The sequence below is a fragment of the Pelodiscus sinensis genome, chromosome 17, assembly GCF_052426305.1.
Source record: "Pelodiscus sinensis isolate ZL-2025 chromosome 17, ASM5242630v1, whole genome shotgun sequence".
NCBI classification, from domain to species: domain Eukaryota; kingdom Metazoa; phylum Chordata; order Testudines; family Trionychidae; genus Pelodiscus; species Pelodiscus sinensis.
Genome location: NC_143068.1, coordinates 17208169 through 17232932, shown reverse-complemented (window position 1 = coordinate 17232932; position 24764 = coordinate 17208169). Strand labels below are relative to the sequence as shown.

The 24764-nt window shown below is 38.8% G+C and overlaps 2 protein-coding genes across 2 annotated transcripts in view; one reads left to right on the top strand and one right to left on the bottom strand.

The window, feature by feature from the left end:
- RTF2 (replication termination factor 2) overlaps positions 1 to 24764 on the top strand; it is a 71962-nt gene that overhangs the window by 22294 nt on the left and 24904 nt on the right. The gene's annotated exons all lie outside the window — the stretch shown is intronic.
- LOC102455649 (putative beta-1,3-galactosyl-O-glycosyl-glycoprotein beta-1,6-N-acetylglucosaminyltransferase 7) lies at positions 9202 to 22510 on the bottom strand. The gene is made up of 5 exons (XM_006129395.5): positions 22108 to 22510; positions 18162 to 18254; positions 16387 to 17423; positions 15003 to 15098; positions 9202 to 14002 (listed from the first exon to the last, which is right to left on the bottom strand). The coding sequence occupies exons 3-5, from the start codon at positions 17363 to 17365 to the stop codon at positions 13776 to 13778; spliced, it is 1302 nt and encodes a 433-aa protein (XP_006129457.1). The 5' UTR covers positions 17366 to 17423; positions 18162 to 18254; positions 22108 to 22510; the 3' UTR covers positions 9202 to 13775.

Here is a 24764-nt window from a genome sequence, read left to right as displayed (position 1 = left end):
ATATTTCTGGTAAACACTTCCACCAAAGCACCCTTTTCTACTTCACCACATAAATCAATTATTCACGGATAAACTGCAACAAGAAAAATAAGAAGAAAGAAAACTAGTTCCAGGGGTGAGAGAAATTGCCGATAAGGACCTAGAGACCCAGAGTTTCTGCAAACGTATGCCACTGTCATGAAGAAGGCAAAGAAAGCCAGCCTGTCTTCTGCTAAGTAGACAGCAAAGTCATGCTCTGCATGAATTTCACAAAGCATAAATCTTTGTATAAACATTCTGCTAAACACAGGGATACCACCTTTCTCTCTTCCTCAAGAATTTGGTCTAGTCACACAAGTAAATATCATGGGAGTAATGATGGCACTTGTGATCACCACCTATATGTTCTTTGATAGTGAATGTAGAGAACCATATGGGAGCTCTACTAATAGAACATAAGAATCCCATACTAGGTCAGACAAGTGGTCCATCTGACTGTATTCTATTCTGACTTTAACCACACCAGATGCTTCAAAGGCAATTAATAGAACAGGGAAATCATCATATGATCCATACCTCTAGTATCTGGCATTCAGAGGCCTGGGGACACCCAAAGCATGGGGTCCCTCTCTGTTACCATGGTAATAGCTATTGATGAACTCCATGAACTTAATTCTCTTTAAATATAGTTATAATGTTGGCCTCCACAACTTCTCTGGCAGCAAATTCAACTTATTGACTATAAGTTGCATGAAGAACTACTTCCTTTTGTTTGTTTTAACCCTGCTACTTTTTAATGTCATTGGGTGACTGCTAGCTTTAGTGTTATGTGAAGGCGTAAATGACCCTTCCTTATTCTTTATCCACTAGGAATGTAAAACCGCATTTAATTAGTTAACTGGTTAAACATTAAGTTTAATCAGTTAACTGATTAAATGTGAGTAGGCAGAGGCTGGAGAGACCTCCCCACAGTGGGCTGCTCCAGCATGGCTGTTTCCAGTCCTGGCTGGAACCAGAAGTGGCAGCCCCACACAAGCCACTTTGTGCGGGTTTACCAACTCCCATGTAGGGTTACCAGATGGTTTAACAAAAAATACCTAACACCCGCCCTCCCCCCATCCTCCCTCCCAAAAAAAACACTGGGAAAAATTCTGTTGCAAAAAAAAAGGGGGGAGGGAGAGACCAAAGTTGTTGAACAACAACAAGAACAAAAAAGCGGGAGACCAAAGTTGTTAAGCAAAAAAAAAAAAAAATGTGCTGTCCCTTTAAATGACTCTGGGCTCCTCATTCCCCTGCCCCTGCCAGATGCGCCAGGGGAAAATTGTCCCTGCTGGGCTTCTGTCCAAGGGAAACAGGAAATACGGGACATTTTACATATCCAGTATTTTCTGTTTTGTTTTTTGTTTTGTTTTTTTTTAACCAGACGGGGGACCCAAATAACAGACAGTCTGGGTGAATACCGGACACGTGGCAACCCTACTCCCAGGGCACCAGTTCACTGTTGTCTGTAAGAATCTCCTGTTAAAGATGATGCCTACTGGGTAACCAGTTACCTGTTAACATCCCTATTGTCCACACCATTCCTGATTTTTTTATACCCCTAACATATCCACTCTTAGTCATCTCTTTTCCAAGCTGAATAGTCCCAGTCTTTTTAATATCTCCTGATATGAAAGCTGTTTCATATCCTTAATCATTTTTATTGCTATTCTATGTACCTTTTCCATTTCTAATGCATCTTTTTTGAGTTGTGGAGACCAGAACTGCATACTACATTCAAGGTGTGAGCGTATTTTGGATTTATATACTGGTAAATCTAACTTCAGTACCGGGCCAATTAGTCAAAACAATAGTAAAGAATAAAATTGTGAGGCATGTAGAAGAATATAATTTGTTGGACAAAAGTTTTTGTAAAGGGAAATCATGTCTTACTAATCTATTAGAGTTCTTTGAAGGGGTTAACAAACATGCAGACAAGGGGGATCCAGTAGATATAGTATACTTAGATTTTCAGAAAGCCTTTGACAAGGTCCCTCACCAAAGCCTCTTGTGTAAATTACATGGCCATGGGATAAGAGGGAAGGTCCTTTCTTGGATTGAGAACTGGTTAAAAGACAGAAAACAAAGGGTAGGAATAAATGGTAAATTTTCAGAATGGAGAGGGGTAACTAGTGGTGTCCCCCAAGGGTCAGTCCTGGGACCAATCCTTTTCAACTTATTCATAAATGATCTGGAGAAAGGGGTAAGCAGTGAGGTGGTAAAGTTCGCAGATGATACAAAACTGTTTAGGATAGTCAAGACAGAAGCAGACTGTGAGGGACTCCAAAAAGATCTCACCAAACTGAGTGATTGGGCAACAAAATGGCAAATGAAATTTAATGTGGACAAGTGTAAAGTAATGCACATCGGGAAAAATAACCCCAACTATATGTACAGTGTGATGGGGGCTAATCTGGCTATGATAAATCAGGAAAAAGATCTTGGAGTTATTGTGGACAGTTCTCTGAAAACTTCCACACAGTGTGAAGTGGCAGTCAAAAAGGCAAATAGGATACTAGGAATTATTAAGAAAGGGATAGAAAATAAGACACAGAATATCTTACTGCCCCTGTATAAAACTATGGTATTCCCATATCTTCAATACTGTGTACAGATGTGGTCTCCTCACCTCAAAAGAGATATTTTGGCCTTGGAAAGGGTTCAGAAAAGGGTAACTAAAATGATTAGGGGTTTGGAACGGGTCCCATATGAGGAGAGGTTAAAGCGACTGGGACTTTTCAGTTTAGAAAAGAGGAGACTGAGGTGGAATATGATAGAGGTATATAAATCATGAGTGGTGTGGAGAGGGCGGATAAAGAAAAGTTATTTATTAGTTCACATAATAGAAGAACTAGAGGACACCAAATGAAATTAATGGGTAGCAGGTTTAAAACTAATAAAAGAAAGTTCTTCTTCACACAGTGTATAGTCAACCTGTAGAACTCCTTGCCAGAGGAGGCTGTGAAGGCTAGGACTATAATAGAGTTTAAAGAGAAGCTAGATAATTTCCTGGAGGTTAGGTCCATAAAAGGCTATTAGCCAAGGGATAGAATTGGTGTCCCTGGCCTCTGTTTGTCAGAGGCTGGAGAGGGATGGCAGGAGACAAATCACTTGATCATTGTCTTCAGTCCACCCTCTCTGGGGTATTTGGTGCTGGCCACTGTCGGCAGACAGGATACTGGGCTAGATGGACCTTTGGTCTGACCCAGTATGGCCGTTCTTATGTTCATTATGCTATCTGTTGTATTATCTATCCCTTTCCTAATAGTTCCCAACATTGTTAATTTTTTGACTGCCGTGGCAGATTGGACAGATGTTTTCAGAAAACTATCCATGCTGACTCCAAGATCTTTCTTAATAAGTTGCCAACATCTCCTTTTGGGGAGGATATATTGTCAACCCCAGAACATGCAGTAACTATACTAATACTACAGAAACTATTCTTCAGTGTTATGCACTTCCAACCCTTTTGCTTAGTGTCTAACTTCCCTTTTCTGAACCAGCTGATAAAGAAATTAGCAAATACACTTTCCTTGCCACTCCTTGTTATCAAATAGATAAACAACCATATATTTTTCAAACGTGGAGTTTTAAATTATACTTGAAAATAGAATATGCAGAAATATAATTTACATGGGAAGAATGGGTAACTGTATCTAGCTACCAATTTGCATATTGATATGCACATCTTGCACCGTAAAAGTGCACGTGTGAAATTTCACATGCAGCTTAGGTGACCATATTTGGAAAAGGTGTCTTGTACAGTGTGTCTGAAATCCGGGACCACAAAAACAGCTTGCAATGTATGTTTGGGTCAGATTAAAGATAACAAAAGAAATTTCAGGTTGTTTCAGCTCTTTTCAGTGAGGTACGTATTGTATCCTGTTCAGAGGCTTCGGAAATATCTAGATACTTAGAAGGAAGGAAGGAAAGGAGTGGCAGCTTTTGGGTTTCCTTTCTGACAAGGGTTTCCTAACATTGAAGTAACCAAATTAATTCCTAGCAAATACCTTGCGTGAAGCAAAACTCAAATAAAATACCCCATCTAAATTATTCTGCTGTAGCTGCCAATTTTTTAAGTCCTAATTAATATTTTATTTTGCTAACAAAAGAGGAAACAGGACAAGGAACTACTGTCATTGCTGCTTACTTTCAGTGGAAAGACTATGCATCAGTTAACATATGACAATTTTTTATGTGGTTTACTCGCACAGTAGGGCAGCTTTAAAATTGTTTTTCCATTCTTCACGCTTCTGTCTTCTGAAGCTTTGTATTCAGCTTAGAGCTGCTGTTAAAAATGTGAAACCTGTAGAACAACACTTGGAACATGAGAGGTCAAATACAAGTCTGTATTAAGAAACCGATTAATTGGGTCTTTTTTCTTATCACCCAAATGATAATCCTGTTTGCTTCTACTAAAATTTAACTCCGTCTAGCCAAAACTTCATTTTCTCCTGTTGGACTGGACAAAATGAGAAGGTTTTATGGAGGTATGTTCCACAATGCAGGATCCAACAGAACAGCAACATGATTTCCTGTCAGCTTCCAAAGGAATTGTATGATTGAGAAACAAAAAAAAAAAAAAAAAAAAAAAAAAAGCTTTCAGTTTCAAAGTTGGACATTGATCTGGACTCTTTCACCTACTAGTGTTACTAAATTTGGAGTCTGAAAGAAGAAAAAATTCCTGTCACCTTATTTTGTTTGTTAGCAACTTGGACATGACCTTCACTTTTACACCAGCTGTAACTCCACAAACTTTAGTAGAGCTATGCTGACTGACATTACCTCATGAGCTTATACTTCGCATATAATGGACATTTTCAGTCTCTTCTTGTGTACTCAGTCTGCCGGTTTTGTGTGATTGTTTCATATAACAATAGAAATTAAAAAAAAACAACATAAAAAAGGAAGCTACAGAGATAACGGTAATAATCAGTAAACGGTAAAATCTGTGCTCTCTGGTCCGGTACCAACTGAAAAGTGCTATAATCGGGGACTACGTCTACATTGGCCCCTTTTCCGGAAGGGGCATGTTAATTTCACGAGTCGTAATAGGGAAATCCGCGGGGGATTTAAATATCCCCCGCGGCATTTAAATAAAAATGTCCACCGCTTTTTTCCGGCTTTTAGAAAAGCCGGAAAAGAGCGTCTACACTGGCCCCGATCCTCCGGAAAAAGCGCCCTTTTCCGGAGGATCTTATTCCTACTTCAAAGTAGGGCGCTTTTTCCGGAGGATCGGGGCCAGTGTAGACGCTCTTTTCCGGCTTTTCTAAAAGCCGGAAAAAAGCGGCGGACATTTTTATTTAAATGCCGCGGGGGATATTTAAATCCCCCGCGGATTTCCCTATTACGACTCGTGAAATTAACATGCCCCTTCCGGAAAAGGGGCCAATGTAGACGAGCCCCAGCATTTCTGATCTTCATTGAAAGTTTGGGTTATAGTCCAGTTGGCACTGGGTTGGCAGGCTCCCTACCTGGCTCTGAATGGCTCCCTGGAAGTGGCAACCTTTCCCTGCTGCTCCTAAGTGGGGGAAATGAGAACCATAGGCAATAGGAGCTGCTGGGTCAGTTTCTACAGGCGATGGCAGCAACCAGAGCCACCAAGCCAGGCCTATGCCTTGGAGCAGCAGGGACATGTTGCCACTTATGGGGAACCACCAGGAAACCCCTCCCATGCCCCACACCCTTTCTGCACCCCAACACACAGCTCTGACCCACCTTCTTGCTCTCCCCAAGCCTGACCCCTGCACTTCCTTTCACACCTCAAACCTTTTGGTTCCAACCTGGAGCCACCCTTCTACATACTCAGACCTCTCATGCCCCATCCTACCTCAGAATCTGGCCCCCTAGCCAGAGCCCCCCTCCAGCATCCAACACAGATCCCCCTCCTGTACCCTGACTGCCTCATTTCTTGCCTCACCCTGGAGCTCCCCCTCACCACCCCGGCCAAAGCCCTCACACTCTCCCTCTCCCATATCCTGTTCCCCTTCCTCATGCTGGAGCCCCCAATCACACTCTGAACTCTTAGTAAACCAAAATATTTGACTAACAAGCATCCCTCATTCTTCCAATGTGTTGGATAACAAAGCTTTTACTATAATAGCTGAAACTATTTTAACTCTGATTTTTTTTAAATGACTAGTTTTGAAATTGATAGTGTCCATCTCTAAGACATTTAATAAGAGGCATTAGTATAAGATTCAGTAGTAAGCCGGACTTGATATAATCAGCACCCAAAACCATTAGGGACTACAATGACTTCTAAACTGGGACTGTTGGTTTTTCATCTGCTCCTTTATAGCCACCAACTAATTATAAGGGAAGCAGCACGAGCATATGATCCTGGTATCTCAGTCTATTAAGCAATTGTGATGCAACGTTCTGAAGAAACAGCAGGTGAAGAAGTAACCACAATGAGAGGACTGGCAAAGGATTTACAGTGAACCAGGCTTGTCACTGGGAGTTTTTGTTGCTGTTATGAGGTCATCAAATAGTTAGGATACAGATTGCACAATCAAAAAAGCACTTTTGTACGGTGTCAGATACGTTGCAGGTTTCCAGAGGCAGGCCATGGTCAAAAGCAAAGCCAAGATTCTTAACTTGGTTAAACCCCTATGACGAGCAAGCAGGAGTCAGCATGGTATCCATACACAGACATAAGTGTCTGTGGTAAAAATGTTAAGGACTATGGTAAGTACAGTAATTTTGCAAAGTGTCTGTCAAGCAATATGGTAGTGCTGAATCACCTCAGGCAGCCAATCACAGCTTTATCAAGCACTCCTTAGGAAGATTGTGTAATGCATACAATTGCAACATTGTGCAAGCATTCTTGCAGAAGAAAGACTGAACGTGAAGGGATTAATATGTATATTGGACGAGAGGGGAGAGAATGCAGAACCTTGAACAATGTACTTCTGGTACCATGATACTTAGGATTGTATTCTTATCCTTGCAATATATATGAGGCTCTCTAATTGATACTAGGGGCATCTTTTAAAATATAACATTTATCATAAACTGTGGTAAATTAAATGTGAATAAATAAAAGGTGGTGGTTTTATATACCATCTTTTGCATTTCTTTAATATTTTATTTTGAAAATGTTTCATTTTCAATAGATTTTAATATATTCTTGATATAGTACTTTAATTATTTGAACTAATGCCTTTACGCATATACAGATATGCTTTTCTGCATATTTATGACCGCTACTGCATATGTATGAGCAACAACTTTTTTTTCTGAAGTGCTACAAATGCCTTTCATCCATAGAATTAGTGCATCTCTTATATTATACAGTGTACTGTTTTCTTCTATGTAATCATATTTACATGATAGACTGAAGTTTATTGACTCAACAGTTTTTAAAAGTAAGTACAGATTAACAGGAGACCAAAACAACCTGGAACAATTTGTTGGTAAAAGAAAATGTGCTTTTAATAAATTTCCCTAAATATGTGTTGTTAATATTCTCAGTTCCCATTCACGTTAATGACTTGTTTTTTTTTAAATAGGTGTTGAAAAATCACAGTTAAAAAGCTGTTAAGGCTTTTACTATAACAAAATCGAGCTAATTCAGAATTTAAGGGATGGATATTTTTCTTAAATTGCCCCATTGTGTTGACATTGTGTGACTTCTTGCCCTCCCTGCAATGATTTTTAGTGTAAACTGTATTATTTGTATTAACATTACATAAAATATAGAAGAGCCATTTAAGGAAAGATCAACCTCAACTCTGAAGTATCTAGCTTCCCCATTCCTAAATTGTACCTTAATATTATTTTAAGTAGGGTTTTTAATTTTTTTTAGTTTAGCTGTAAACTAAGATTCCGTCCTGTTTTATTCAGTTAGAGCCAAATTCTACTACCTATACAGATATTAAGTGATTCCTTGCTACACAAGTAATCCACTAATTTAATTAATTATAGGAAAAACTATTTTTTACTCTAAGTAAGGATGGGAGATTGGGTTGCTAACTTTCAAGGTAAGCACTGTGGGTATAGCTAGACTACAAGAGTTTTTCCGGGATACTGGAGACATCCCAGAAAAACTTTTCCACCTCCAGGGATGCATTTGCTTTTCTAGGTTTTTTTTTTTTTTTTCCGGAAGAGCAAATGTGCTCTTTCGGAAGCCCCTTTATTCCTCGTTCGGGCTTCCGAAAGAGGGTTTTTTCCCCGACATTTGGCCCAGTCTAGTTGGGCCAAATGTCGGAAAAGCCTCTTCCGACAAAAGGATTGAAAAAAGCAGCAATGTAGCCGTACCCAATGAGTCCTTTATTGTGAATCTAATAAGAGAATGATTGTGATCATTACAGTTATTTTCTAAAACATCTGTGCAAAGCAGATAAATACCTCTAAAGTTTTGTAATAGTATTTAAGGAGAAGGTTCAAAGCTAATTTTGTTATGACTGATGCATAATACAATCACTATTTTCAGTCAGTCTAAACAAGGTGAAAAATTTTCTAATTGAATTTTCTTGGGAAAAAGGCATTTGCTAGTTTATCCTAATACCACACTAATACCAACCCTGGTACCTTCCCTTGCAACAAACCCCATTGCCAGCTTTGTCCACATATTCATTCTGCTGATACCATTATTGGACCTAATCAAGTGAGCTATAAGATCAAGAACACATATTCCTGCGCATCCAGAAATATAATTTATGCTATCATGTGCCGAAAGTGTCCGTCTGCTATGTATATTGGACAAACATCTCAGACACTTCGCCAAAGGATTAATGCCCACAAAACAGATATCAGACAAGATCACAAAGAAAAAACAGTTTCTTGCCATTTTAACCAGAAAGGACACTCTCTCAGGGTATGTCTACACTACCCCGCTAGTTCGAACTAGCGGGGTAATGTAGGCATACCGCACTTGCAAATGAAGCCCGGGATTTGAATTTCCCGGGCTTCATTTGCATAAGCGGGGAGCCGCCATTTTTAAATCCCCGCTTGTTCGAACCCCGTGTAGCGCGGCTACACGGGGCTCGAACTAGGTAGTTCGGACTAGGTGTACCGGTAGTTCGGAATAGGAATCCTAGTCCGAACTTCCTAGTTCGAGCCCCGTGTAGCCGCGCTACACGGGGTTCGAACAAGCGGGGATTTAAAAATGGCGGCTCCCCTCTTATGCAAATGAAGCCCGGGAAATTCAAATCCCGGGCTTCATTTGCAAGTGCGGTATGCCTACATTACCCTCCTAGTTCGAACTAGCGGGGTAGTGTAGACATACCCTCAATGACTTAACCACCTGCATTCTGCTACAGAGACCTTTTACGCCTGCACTTGAAAGGGAATCCTCTGAACTGTCATTCATGTTAAAATTCGACACTCTCCGAGAAGGAATGAACAAACACTCAAACTATCTTACCCATTACCAAGATAGCTTCCCCAGTTATCACCTCTAATACCATTAGCTCACAGACATCCCACTCTCCCCACCTCTAATATCATCAATTCACAGACACTTACCTTCCTTCCTCCCCCCCCCCCCCCGCATCCCCCTCCTGTTCTGAAATGTGATTTGTCCTTTTCATATGTGTTCATTTTTTTTAATTGTATCCTTTGGTATATATGGTTGTGACTATTTTCTCCCACTATTTGATCTGAGGAAGTGGGTCTGGCCCACGAAAGCTCATCATCTAATAAACCATCTTGTTAGTCTTTAAAGTGCTACATTGTCCTGCATTTTGCTAGTTTATCCTGTGATTCTAAACCATGAAACTCTTTACATTTATGCTGCAATGTATTTTTAAATAATTAAGTTGTATTCTGAATTTGTTTTATACCACGGATAATTAGGGAGGCTGAGGTTGAATTTTTTGACTTCCTAAATAAGTAAGGAAACACACACAGTGGCTACGTCTACACTGCAGGCTTTTTGTGCAAAAACAGGTGTTCTTGCACAAAAACTTGCAGAGTGTCTACACTGCGTGCATGTTCTTGCGCAAATAAATTTACAGTAAAGTGTCAGAAAACAGGGCTTCTTGCACAAGAGTTATTCCTCTTCCCACGAGAAATAAGCCCTCTTGTGCAAGAGAGCTTCCACAAGAAGGCAGTGTAAATCGGCAACAGGGGTTTCTTGCGCAAGTAAGCCCTATGGCTTAAGTGACTATCAGAGCTTTCTTGGCAAGAGAGCGTACACACTGCCCTGGATGCCCTTGCGCAAAAGCACATCTCTTCCACAAAAGCACATGGCAATGTGGACTCTCTCTTGTGCAAGAACTTTAACAAAAGAACTCTTCCGCAAAACAGTTCTTGCGCAAGAAGCCTGCAGTGTAGACATAGCCTCAGTGTTTGTTAAAATTCTTCACAAATAAACTGGGCTGCAAGAAACTGTTCTATAGTATGGCTCAGTTCCAAACTCAAAACCTGGATGGGAAATCACTTTGAACATATTGCTCTGTTTCACTTTTTGCATCTGGAAAGGGGGAATACTTTGCTGTGTCACAAGTACAGGCCTCACTTGATATGGATAAGGTCTTATTAGAGGATTAGAGAGTTATATGGATCAACAAGCTAAAAACAGAATGGCTGTTCTAGCTAAGTTAAGGGGTAACACCCAGGGAACCATTTACAAGATAAGGTAAGCCTAGAATATAAAATGAGGTAAAAAGTCGTGCATACAGAGTACGTGCTGTATAGGGAAGGATTCGTTCTTCAAAGTAACGATAACAATCCTAAAATGTATGATGCAATGCAAATGGGTGCATTTAAATAAAAGAGCTTTGCTTTGTAACTTTGGATGTTGCCCTATCTCCACCTCTGACACTCAGTCTGATTAACTCAGTGCAGCTCTGCTGTATGATAGTTTAGTGACAAGACGGGAGTTGAACTGACTTCTTGGAAAACCCAGGAAGAGGTCTTAGGGGAATACCAGCATAGCGGTGCTGTGACTTGGATTTGCTCATCTGGAGTATTTAATGTATACTCCAGTGTGGGGGCGGGCCCACTGATTGGTAGGGGGAGGAGGAAAGAGAGAACTTTTCCCCCATCCTGGTGATTCATAGGGGCTCCTGGCTCTGGTTGTAGCTGCAGTAGCAGTGACTGGAATCCTGAGCCCTTTAAACTGCTGTTGGCGCTCTGGGCCATGCTGAGAGCTGGCTGCCCTCGGCCCCGCCCCTTGTGGGGGTGTGGAGCCACCTTGTGCAGGGGCTTGTGGAAACTGTCAGCTCTGCTGTTGGGGGAGGGAGGGTCACATGGGAAGTGGCATTAACAGAGTTTCAGAAGTTAAATGTGAAGAAATTAGTACCGTGCTGGAGAATGGGTTAAATTAAGGGTGGTCCCTATAAACTCCCCAGAAGAATATTATGGGGAGCCTGGGATTGGGTGAAAGCCAGAAAGTGGTGGCATTAGATGATAAAAAAATGCTTGGCAAAGAATGGCAGTTCATTAAATATCATATGTAAATAAATGGCAGATGTTGGCAAAGGTTTGTTGAATGCCACTACAATTTTCAAGTAGGAGGACCCATTTGGAGTAATAGAATAAAATAGTATCTAGATGGAAGTCTCTAGATATGCAGTGTATAAATAATAGCATGTATTTTATTAGATCACATCAAAATTCACTTTAAGGAAATATAGCAGTGAATTGAGGGTCACGGGAATGAGGTTCCACTGCACATATTTTTTTGCGGGACACGGACTACTTAGATTATGTATATGGATTTCTTATTCAAGGGAGTGTGAGCAGATTTGAGAACAACCAACACCCAAATTTGCTTTTGCCCCACACTCCCATCGTTCATTTCAGCAGCAGAATTGAGTTAAGGTCTGCTAGGCAGGCTTAAAGAGAGAAGAACTGCTCTGTTCCCCATAACTAATTGAGGGGTCCAAGGAAGTGAAGACCAGTCTTTGTCCCAAAAATATGGAATCCTTTCTCCATTACCTCTGTCTCTTGGTTGTTCATAGAGTCCGGACTAGGGATGTGAATTGTTAACTGTTTGGCTGGAGCAGCCTCCTATCTGGTTGGAGAGCCCCTAACCACAACGGGAGGTGTTGCACTCCAACTGTTCGCGTTAGACAGGGAGTGCTCCGGCCAAATTGGGCTGGAGAAGCCCCTTGCCTGCCCCTGTTTAGTCAGTTAACTGGTTCATTGATTAGCTGTGATTTTACATCCCTAGTCTAGAAGGGGACAACACCTTCCTGAGGCAGAACAGTGCTTTATTTAGTCCACAAATGGATTTGGAGGGTAGTATGCACATCCATGTGATGCTAGATATTCTCTGAACTCCACGGCTGTGGATTGGTGTTGGGAAGAAGTGGGCTGCCTGCATGTATCCCCAGGCACATGCCCTGTGGAATGGAAGAATGGACCTGTCTGTTGTACCTCAATCTTCTTGCCCTGTTGATGCTCCCATTATTTCTCAGTTCAATTCAGAGATCCCAGAAAGAGTTATCCAAACTCAACTACTAGCAGCTCTGTTGCTGATAAACATGCATGTAAGCATCTATCAGAGCAGTGATTATGTGCTGTTACAAAGCTAGTGCATGAGCCAGGAAGTGCACAGGCTATCAGTGCACACAAAAAATACATGAAATATACTGAGAAAATAGTTCTTGCATATGCGCACTCTCTCATTTTTATAAGGTCAAATACTTAATTTCACAAATTGAAAGAAGTCTAGGTGTCACTTGACCACCAACACAATTTTTTTCACCCTATACTGTCCCTTTAAGACTTCAAAATGTAAACTTCTCCCTTGGTTCAAAATAAATGTTACTGCGTCATGTAGTTAGATATCACTTTAATTCAACTTGAAAATCTTTATATTCTGTCTTTTGTTCAGTCTCTGCTTCTTATTTTCTTTAGAAACATAAATGGTGCTTTTTTCAGAAGCACATGGAACAATGATTTCCTCATTGAATCAATCACTTTAAGGAGTAGCTTGAATTTTCTGCTTTTCTTGGATAGGTCTCATATTTAATCGTATGATGGTTTTTGTAGATATAGAAAAGAGTCACTTCTTTCCCTATTAAAACTTTTATTTCTCATCTTTTTGTCCATATTCTTCTGAACTTTCTCAAAAGCAGGCACTAGTGAAGTGACAGTGGTTGTACTCTGCCGGATAACTAAGGGTTTCATAACACCACTAGGAACGTTATACAGGTTGGACCTCTCTGGTCTGGCACTCTTGGGACTTGACTGGACCTGGATGAGGGATTTTTCTGGACCAGGGGAGGTAATTTCAGGGGCCCTCCCTGATGTCCCTCTCTCTACTTCCTGGCCAGCTCCCGGCCCTTCCGCAGTCCAGCTGAGCCACACGCTGGCTCCTGTCACTCACCCACAGCCCGGGGTAGCCGCACACTCTCTCCCCAACCCAGCTGATCCCTCTGCCGGCTTCCTGCCACCTCCCCCAGCAGCTTAGCTGAATCGTGGGCCAGCTTCTCCCCCCACCCCAGCAGCTTAGCTGATCTGTGGGCTGGCTTCTGGCTCCACCCTCGCAGCCCAACTGAGCCATCACCAGCTCCAGGCCCCTATCCTCCCTGTAGTACGCTGGGACTCTTTGGTCTTGGAACATCCATGGTTATGCCAGACTACGGATGTTGCTGGACCAGAGAATCCCGGATTTTAGAGGTGCAACCTGTAGTTATTAAGTTCCCAGAGATGGTAGTAAGTGAACAACAGATTAGGCATTGGATTGATGATGCCATCTTCCCTAAAATAATATTAAGTAAAGAAGTCTGTTATTTTGAGAGACATGTTGATAATTTTCTCCCATTATTTCTCCTCAATATTTTAGATGTTCAGTAGGCTCAAACATTCAACTTCATATTAAAATAGTTACTTTCCTGAAAATACCAGTGGGCTTCTAGTGCAACTTCAGCTTGCTGCAGTACTTTAAGCCTGTAGCGTCTTTCTAGGCAGTCCATAACAAGTGGGTATGTTTTGGGCTCAAACTTGTTGGCAAATAAATGAGGTGATTCAATGATCCACTGTAAATCCCCCAGTCCATAGACACAAATATCTCGGATGTAATGACCTGCAAAGACAAATTGTAAGTAGTTCCAAGCTGACTGAAATGCAGAAGGTATACATAATGGGGAATAGTGAATTAGATTTTTTTAAAATACTTTAAGGTACTACTAAAATACATGACAAATAGATATGTCTGCATGTGAAGAAGCACTATTGAAGTAAATTTAAAGACTATTACTGTTATAAAAACCAAGAACTACACACTGATTATAAACTTTAGGCAAAGAGGTGTACTTGTGGGCTGTCCCATGCCAGTCTCTGGGGTACAACAATCCATTCTTTTTGTTTTATCCTGTGCCCATATTTCCTCTGGTTTTCGTTTATGTCAGTTACAGGTTTAAATGAAAGTAAGTGATTGAATACTTAGCTAGGGTCAAACTACTCTTTAGACATCACTCTGTTTCTTCATTTTTGCCTGTATTGCTGGACTGCATGTAGGCTGACCCTGGGTTAACTTGTGGGCACATGCACACTCATTTGATCAACATGCCTATTTTTCCAATGGAAGTCAAGTAAATCTGTTTTCTTCTGTTTAGGACAGGAGGCTACACAGGTTAGTGCACTAGATACATGATCATTTAATAGATGGGAATTATGGGAGTGAGCTGTGGCTTGTAAAAACATTGCTTTTAGCTTTAATGCTACTGAAATGTCAAATGTTGAACTCTATTATTATTATTATTATTATTAGCTCAATGATAGACACACAGAAATCTTAGTGCTAAAAACAGTGATTTAGTAAATAGGTACTGTAACCGTCTGCAGTCTGTAAGATGTCAAAATATATTTGGACTGGGTACAAGAGCATAATTTAAAATGACAGTTTTTATTTGATACTTAAAAATAAATTATCCATGACTGAGACATTTCATGGATAATTATGAAACATAAGGAGTATTCTGTAATGGATTTCGGAGCAGGTGCATCAATTTATCTGTTAATGGTGTTTCATAAATACAGTGTGTTTTGAAAAGGCCTAGCTCTGTTTTCAGTGATCACATTACCTTTGCAGCCATTATGTACAACTCCTTCTTGATCTTTCCATTTAATAGCTCGTATATTTCCTTCCCACTCTGCATTTGGTGTGGCAGCTGGAGCATCTAAAAATTAAATGAAAGTTGAAAAGAGGTGTTTTTTTCTGGGTAACATAAGAAATTCTGATTCTTTGAAGCTACCTCTTAAAAGTATTGCTTATTGTTTCTTAATTTTACAGATATTAAAAATAACAGATAATAGACATATTTAATAGGTTTTCCCAATTTATTGCTCTCTAAGAGCAAGTCGTCTGTATGTGGGAATAGGAGGCATGCTTAAAAGCTGCATTTTTCTAGCTCAGTAACTAGTGGTCTGCACTGCCATTCATGAGAATTGTTATATTTCAGAATTCCATCTTTTGTTTCCCAAACTATCAGGGAATATGGACACTGCAGTGTATCTACTGAGTAGGAGGAAATAACCTCCGCAGCTGATATTCAGTGGCATCCCTAGGTTCCAAGGGAACTAAAAACAGGGCTATGTAGCACTTTAAAGACTAACAAGATGATTTATTAGGTGATGAGCTTTCGTGGGCCAGGCCCACTTCCTCAGATCAAATAGTGAAAGAAAATTGGCATGACCATATATACCAAAGGATACAATAAAAAATGAACACATATGAAAAGGACAAATCAAATTTCAGCTCATCCAGAAATATAATTTATGCTATCATGTGCCGAAAGTGTCCGTCTGCTATGTACATTGGACAAACGTCTCAGATACTTCACCAAAGAATCAATGCCCACAAAAAAGATATTAGGACCACAAAAAAAAAGCAGTTTCTTGCCATTTCATCCAGAAAGGGCATTGTCTCAACGACTTGATTACCTGCATCCTGCTTCAAAGACATTTTAACACCAGACTTGAAAGAGAATCCTCTGAACTGTCATTCATGCTTAAATTTGACACTTTACGCCTAGGTCTTAACAAAGACATTAATTATCTTACCCATTACAAAGATAGCTTCCCCAATTATCACCTCTAATATCATTAGCTCACAGACATTTACCTCCCCCCCCCATCCCCCTTCTGTTCTGAAATTTGATTTGTCCTTTTCATATGTGCTCATTTTTTTTATTGTATCCTTTGGTATATATGGTCATGACAATTTTCTTCCACTATTTGATCTGAGGAAGTGGGTCTGGCCCACGAAAGCTCATCACCTAATAAATCATCTTGTTAATCTTTAAAGTGCTACATAGTCCTGTTTTTTGTTTCAGCTAGACCAGACTGACACGGCTACATTTCTATTAGGTTCCAAAGGGAACTTCTTTACCTTTACCTTCCTGGGCTGAAATGTCTAATAAAGTGGGACAAGTAGGCGATTCATAGTATAAATAACATGCATCTTACCACTTAAACGATTCAGTGTAACCCAGTAGTGCTCATCCGGACTATATGTATCCTTTGACCATTCAAGCAAATCTTTTGCACGCACATCAGTCAGTGTAAATTCAACAAACTTTCTAGTGAGTACATAGTAAGCACTACCAAAATATATAGTTAAGTTATGTGGAGGATCATCCTTCATATTCTTGGTGGGATACACATAGGATGTTCCTGAATGTACATATTCTTTGTAACTAACATGCGTCCTGTGTTTCATATGAGGAGGCTGGACCACTCCAGGAGTAATATTTTTATCATTCCATTTACTTTTGATGTATTGTATAATTTCTTTGTTCGTTTTGATTGGATAATCCTGGCCACACAGATTAATAATATAATTCCACTGAGTTTTAATATTAACTAAGTCCTTCATACAATTAATATCAGCTTGTAATCTTGAAAATCCTGCATAAACAACATTTTCTCTTTTTGATGAAATAAAAACATTTTCAAAGCAGTTAACCAGGGTTTGCACTGCAGTTTTATAATCCTGTGGTGATTTTTCATCTATGTGTATGCAGTAAACATTCTGAGGCAGATAAATAGCTCTGAGTAGTTTCACAAACATTTCTAGCTCCTTGTGAATTGTGATGATGTATGCCAAGGAGAAGTTGCCTTCTTCTTCTGATAACGGTCTTGTTATAAAATGCAGACTTTTCAAGACTGTAGAGCAATTGCATGAAGACCTTATGCAGTCAGACATTTCAGGTTGGTGACTAATCTGTTGACAAAAATGTCCAATTTGATTTGCAGCACTTTTCCCCTCAAAAAGTGCAGAACAAAGCTCATCTGGATAAAAGCCACATTCTGCTATATCTGGGAAGGATTTTTGTTCACTTGGTTCCTTAGAAAGTGTGTTTCTTAAATAGATAAAAGTGCAGATGAAAATACAGACACCAATGCACAATAAAAATCCTGATTTTGTTGCATCCAGTTGGTTCATTTTTTGCCTCTAGAATCTTTCTTCTGACCATAGTTCAATTAAACATAGTTGAAAATATCTAAAAGGGGGAAAATAGTGTGTTAAATTTCTTTAAAATGATGAAGGTATAATGTATTTGTAGATGCAGGAATTGTGCTAAATTCCACAAGCACCAATATGGGAAGGCAGTTAGGAATAAATGTCACATTCTAAAATACATTTTATCTTTGTTACCCAGCCTTTTGCTCACTTTGATTGACAGCAAGAAGCGGTACATATCTGCTATTGTATTCTTAGAGTCTAGTTATTACATACATTGACTATATATTTGTTTTGCTTTTTCTCCCATGTCAGCCAAGAGTTACTAAATATTCAAATCTCTTTTGACAGCTGTTGTTAAATGGATGCTCCTCTGACAGGAGTAGATAGGACATAGCAGATATGTTTTGACAGCTTCATCTCTCTTTTTCTCTGTCTCTCTGAGAAATGTTTAAATGTGGAAAAACTATTAAAATAAGAGCCAAAGATCATAATATGATCTACAAAGGTATCCCTGTTGTTTGTTACCATCGTTATAATTAAAAAGTGAGACATGATTTATTTGTTTTGTCTGTAATGTCTTTATATTAGTGCTTTTGAATACAAAACCTGAAAGCACAATTTATTTTTTTGTTTTTAGCTTACTTAAACCTATCTTTAAAAGATAATAGCTGTAACTTACTTTCTAAAGTGTCTAGATCAGTTATTTCAGATTTGTTTTAGCAAAATTGTTTAGAATTTCATGTTTTCTATGTGAAAGAATATATTTTACAGATACCTCAGATCTTAAACATGAACATTATAGTAGTCCAATTTCCCAAAGCCATTAGATGCAATCCTGAAGTATTTGGTGTAGGATATATATATCTTCCTAGGAAAGAAAAGACTTTCAATGAAATTGACAATATGACAAATATTATTTTAGGACTTCTAACCATTTTACTTGCAATTGTAAAGACAGTTCATGTTTTGTTTTGCTTTATGTAATACCTTTAATCTTTATTTAAGTTAACCACTTGTAACAAAATATTGATATTTCACATGTAAACATAACATTTTGCATCTGTCAACACCACTTGATATCAGAATTTCTCAGTGTCTCATGATCAAGAACAGAAAATCGATGTATTTAATTAATTTAGATCTTTCCATAGTTATTTCTTACAATCTCAAGATTTCATGTTTTTGTTAAAAAGTTTCTAGTTTCTTTCAAATAGAAGATCAAACACAGTAATTTTGTTTTTAATCTTCCAAAGCATTACAAATAGAGGATAACATAACTCAAGTAAAATCCAAGTTGAAAATTGGAGATCTTCTATAATATATAATCTTTAAATCTTACTACTTTTGGCATATAATGTATTTATCATCTTGTCCTTACTAGAGAGCACAGGATTTCAAAGTTCAAGAATGTCTTACTTTTCCCCTTCAGCAGATTAATTCATTTTTCTGGAACACTAGATGGAAGATTCATCCATTTTGCTTCTGTGCCCTAACTGTGCATCAGTCGGCAGTGCTCTTCAGTATGCACTGAACACGCAGGCCTCAGAACAACATTAGGAAATCAAGTCCCAGAAGAATATTTTTTCTTAGCAGCTCATAAGGGATATGTTTACTACGTAAACATATATGCAAGCTTGATTTTAAGTGAGCCTATTAATCTCTTGAAGCTGAACAATTTAGCACTCACATCAGCATCAGCCTTTTGATGTAGTAGAGAAAGCAAGAGGAGAAGAATGTTTTTGAAGGGTAGATGCAAACGTTTTCACAGCAGATATGAAATGTGACAGGCCCCAGAAGTGTAGCCTGCTGCCGACTGATGAACAGATCCAAGAATAAGTTAACATAATGGTCATTATGAACCCAGTAGCAAGGATTATGGAGCAGGGGTTTTGTGACAGTAGGGTGACACTGGTTTTGTATTAGAGCCCAAAAAAAAGCTGCTTTATAATGAGTGAATGATGAAAAGGAAACAGAAGTGTCTTTCTGAATTAGTGAATGGCAGGATCTTTAGGACATGTGTCACATGGGACATTCACTGCGCTGGGCATCGGCATAAGAATTGCATTGAAGGACAGGAAATGCAAAGTTATTAAAAGGTTTGGAAAATCCAGTAGCGCATAATTTTAGAATCTGCTTAGGAAATGCAGCATCTCTGGAGGAGGAAGATTTTTTTCTTGAAATATTATTTAATAGATTTCAAAATTGGGAAGTTACTGAGGAATCAAACTATAGTCTGTTTATTAGATTTAAACCAACTTTAAAACAGTGAAGACATTAAGTAGAATCTTCCAGGGAGTTTTCTATGGGATTATTAGGATCTGTCTTGGGTTTTTCCTATAATGTTTAGCACTGTAGTAGCTAAATATTATTAAAAAAAATTTTTTTGCATAGTATCCTAGATATATACATCTCATAAACATGTAAAAAGAGAAGATTCCTTCCCCAGTATAGAAGTATTTATTAGACATTGTAGGAATATGGTTAATATTTTAAATTTAAATGTAAAAAGTAAACATAAATGATTAAAAATCCACATTTTACATTTTCTCAAGGAAATTCTAGTAATCTCGTTTATGGTAGCACTAATTGGATTCAGATAGGAACCCGGTGTGCTAGGTGCTGTACAGAAGAAAAAAATCCTAATCCACAGAGTTTACAGCCTAAAAGAAATAAAATGCAACAAATAGTTATAGCAAATGAATTGAGAGTAGGAAGACTAGAGACCCGTAACAAGAATATAGGATTTCCATCAGTTAAATAAAATAAATATCACAAATCTCTGCTAACAATATATGTAGATGTATTTAGCTTGACAGTGTCCTCTTAGAGAATGTGACTGTATTTAGTTTTAAATTATAGTGATGACAGTGGTTTATCTTCACTGTAATCTCATTTTTTTGCGCCAGTTATTTACTTTTTTGTAAAGGTACTGCAAACTTTTTCAATATGCTTATACTTACTGGCATGAAGTCTTATGATTAAGTTGAAATTTCTCCTTTCTTAAGAAAACTTGAATAGTAGGCTTTGTGTGAAAAATACAGAGTTCCTCATCACCTATTTTTGAGCCCAAAGGGCTAAAGGCCCTCTAGAGTCACCACATCAGCATGGGAGTTGGAAAAAAAGTTGTAGCTCTTTCAGTGCCCCTCAGTGGGACATTTGGGTCACTGGGCATATGAATATCCTGTAGCCATTATATCTAGGCAGTATACTGAGCCGTTTTGGAGAACCTCCTGCAAAGTAGATCCACCCATTTCTACCTCTGGCAGTTCATGCAGAGGTCCTTTGCTCATTTCCTCTGTATCTGGATGAACTTGATTTGAATTTGCATGTACTAGGAAAAAAATATCTACAAGTATTCATCATAAGCAGAGAGTTATCATGGTTGCATACCCGATATTCAGAGTATCATATTATATTCTGGCCAGTATTTTCAGACGGGTATTTCAGGTGCTGACACCTCTGATACTTTTTAGATGCTGAATTCAGGTACTAAGTTGGTTAATATGTTAAAATTTCAAGGTTTGTTTATTGTAACTTTTCTGGGTAGTGTGGATGGGATTGGGGAAGAGGAACTTTTGGACTAAGATACAATTCAAGCGTCTTAATTTGAAAAAAAATTCACATTGCTTTTTAGCTATCGCAAAACGTTACTTGCAGACATATGTCCACGTGCTAGTCAGTTTCAGTTAATCAAAATCCCAGTACATAGCTTCTGGTTATTTCATTACTTATTCAGATCAATTAAAACAATCTTGCTTATAAGCATCTCTCCCTTCACTCAGATTCTGTGCCATATCACTGTATCTTTAAATCAACTACTGTATATGCACTCATGTATTTAAAGTAAAAATTTCGTTAAACTTTAGTTTGTATATATTAATAATTCAGTTAATCAAATGTCATTAGAAGAGAAAATATTTTATAAAGAAAATAAGGCATTAAAAAGTACTTATGCTTCCTTTCCAATATTTTGTTAATATGTTCTTGGGTTATTATCTGATCAAAGAGAAAGTTATACAACAGATGGTGGTAGTTTTATAGGGAAATGAGCGATTAAAGTTCTAATAAATGTTATAAAGTACATGCCCTACAGATGGAAAGAACGTAATAGCAGTGAATGTCATTTCACTTGTATTCTTTCTTCTTACAACTGTATGTAAAATAAATTGTTTAGAAACATTTTCCAGTATGGGTCTTATCCTACAATCAGTGAGGTAAATGAAATTTTTTCTAGATTCTGCTCCCCAAAAAACCCTTTCTTTTAAGTTAAAATCCTTTTAACTCTAAAAGATGAAATATTGGATCAGTACTGAGTAGAATATCAAACAGGTTTATGAAGTCTAATATTTTAATGGTTTTCTTCATTTTCTTACTGCACAAATTTTTTGAGCACTGCAATTTAATGCAATATTACTATAAAAGCTGTAAAATATTGGGTTACATAGTTGTAAGAAAATGAGTTATTTGCTAGAAATGTTAAATTGCAGTTACAAGATGTTGAATTTTATTAAGATTTTAAAGCTCTGATTTTTACATATGATGACCTTTCCTCATAAACATTCATAACAGGAACTGTATTTTTTCAGACAAAAATAATATATTGAAAAACACTCTTAAAACTGAGTTGTGCTTTGGTCAAAATTAAAGCATTCATTATTGTTCTCAAAGATTTTTAAGAGCTGTAACAAATAAATCTAAACACCCAGCTTATGTAAACTCACCTTGTACAAGAGAAGCCAGACATTTGCAGCAGAATTCAATAAATCCCATGTGTAATCCATTGTCCTTCAGGGAAAATTCAAGCTAAATCCTTCATTTTGTTCCTTATGTGGAAATGTCATGTGAAATCAGTTAAATATTAACATGAAATGTTTTCATTTAGTGGTTTATGTAGCTTCACTTAACTGCTTAAATATATTTGTTCTGCAGTAGCTCCTTAATGTTCAGAAACAGCAATGTCCTCTAGTATAATAATGAAAGAGACTCGCTTGAGCTTCCTTGAATTTGTTTGTCATTGCTCAATGCAGCCTTTTAAGGAAGTAAAATGAGATTTGAGATCTGCAGAAACTACATTGTAGCTGATAGTAAATAGTATTGCTATGGCTTTAACCTCCGGGTTGCTATCACCAATGTGGAAAAACCTCTGTGCTTTTGTTAACTCTTTGCCTGCTGAAACTTTCCAATTCAAGCAGATAACTGAGTATAAAAGAGGGGTGTGTTTGGACATGCGTAGCAGCTTGACATTTACAAACAAAACCAAAATCCTCGATGAAACACTTGCCTTTCTTTGCTTTCTCCTATTCTAAATATTTTCCTTCTGCTTTTATAAAACGTAACACTTTTTAAATAAGTAAAAAGATGGCATATATGCCTGGTAGGGACTGAGGACTTTTGGTTATGAGAACTGCCTTGAGAGAGACAGAAAAAATACTTTATGAATTTTGTGTATTTGCAGTCTAAAAATAGTAAGAGTCAGCATGCAGCTGCACTTTTGTCACTTTGAACTAGTAGTCTGTTGATCAGAAGTAAGTATAGAGATGACTAGAAATTGCTGCAGGCACTCCAAAAATGAAAGGTACTGACTTCAAAGGAAGCCCTGTGTACAGTTGCTGCATAGGGTCCTTAATAACCAATAGTGCTATTCTAGATGTGTTAATTATCACATCTCTTCAGTGAATATTGTATGTGCTGGATGACCTTTTCTTTCATAACTAAAATAAAGTTTGTTTTATCTGTAATTCATGTGCATGGGGCTCCATACAAGGATCCTATGGAAATGAACTGCAGGATTTAGACAGTGTCCTAAACTATGGTATGTTTCTGTCATGAGTTTTTACTGGTTTTCTTGTCTCCACTCCCCACCCATCGAATTCAATCATTTTACCACATAATCTTTCTGATGATCAGTTTGAAAGAATTATGTGTTAAGACTTTTTTGTCATATATTTAGTCCTGGACATGATATAAGTGACAGATGCCAGACTACTTGAGACAGTCTGGCAGTCAGTCTTCCCATGGCTTCTGGTCCTGTTTTACGTTGACCTAGAATTGAAGGCTGTGCGCCCTGTGCAGGGCTGAGGAACCTCCCTAGCAAGGTTTATACACAGGTTATTTTTCTCACAATAAGGATGACATTCAGGCTGGCTGGCTCAGCACAGAATTCTTGGAAGGAGTGTTATACTGGTTGTTGCTGTTGGGTGATCTGGTTACTCCTAGGTTTAAAGTGAGGTAGACCATTCCAAAGAAAGCATTTCTCCCTACAATTTTTTCAGCAACTATGTTCAAGTATATTTTCTTATTTCAGCAAAGAGCTTGTATTTACAATTCATTTGGAGGTTACTTCAGCCATCTGGGGGCTTGATGGGAAAGGAAGTATCTACTCCTGGATGACATAGGGTTACTGCAGGACTTGAACAATTTACCAGGCCTATGAGCCAAAGGGGCCAGTAAAAAAAAGGAGGAAATGGGGACCCACCAAGAAGACACCCTATTTCTCTTCCCAGTTGCCAGGAAGAGGAAGATGCTGTTATTCTTACAGGGGTGTTATAGGCAGACTCTTCTTGAGGACCTTTTGCATCAGCCTCTGACAAATTTGAAACCTCTGATCATCCTTTAATTCCTCTTTTCTCACGCCTCCCCCTAGTTTCTTCCTCCCTCTTCAGACAAAATACAGCATGTGATTCTGTGTGCAAGGATTGACTACTCTGCCTACCTTCCTTTTGACTCCTGCAAAAGTTGGAAGAAGGAATGAAGTGTTTCAGCTGTTTCTTTTCCACTTGTGTATCTCCACTTCCTGCCTCTACAACAGATCCTACATTTAACAAGCCTATTTGTATATCTCTGTACAGCAGTTTGGAGCAATTGCAAGTAAACCTCCTAGACTAGGTAGATCATGCTAAGAGCTTTAAAAATGGCTGTGTAGACAGTGCTTTAAAGTTGCACGTTAGATTGGACCTCAGGCCTAAAACCCCACCTGCCTCCCTAGGCTTCAGAGCCCAACCCAAGACCCAGCTTTAAAGTGCTATTTTTAGAACATTTGCAAGAGCCTGGCTAGGCTGAGTTTGTCAACCCACGCTGTGAGGCTTTCACCAAAAGGCTGTGTAGACAAACTCTTTAGATCAGCAGTTCCCAGCCACTGGGTCATGGACCAGTGCCAGGCTGCAAACCTCTGGCTGTTGGCTGCTGCGGCTGCTGGAACTGAAGCCGGCTTTAGCCGTGGTGGCTGATTTTGCTGAGCGGTGGTGCTAGGGCCGAGGTAGTGGCAGGAGGAGGTGGAGCAGCAGGCACTTCCTTCAACCTCCCTCCCACCTAGATAAGATGGCAGCTTGGCCAGGACTCCATGCTCCCCTCCCCCACCTATGGGGGTGCAAGACATGCT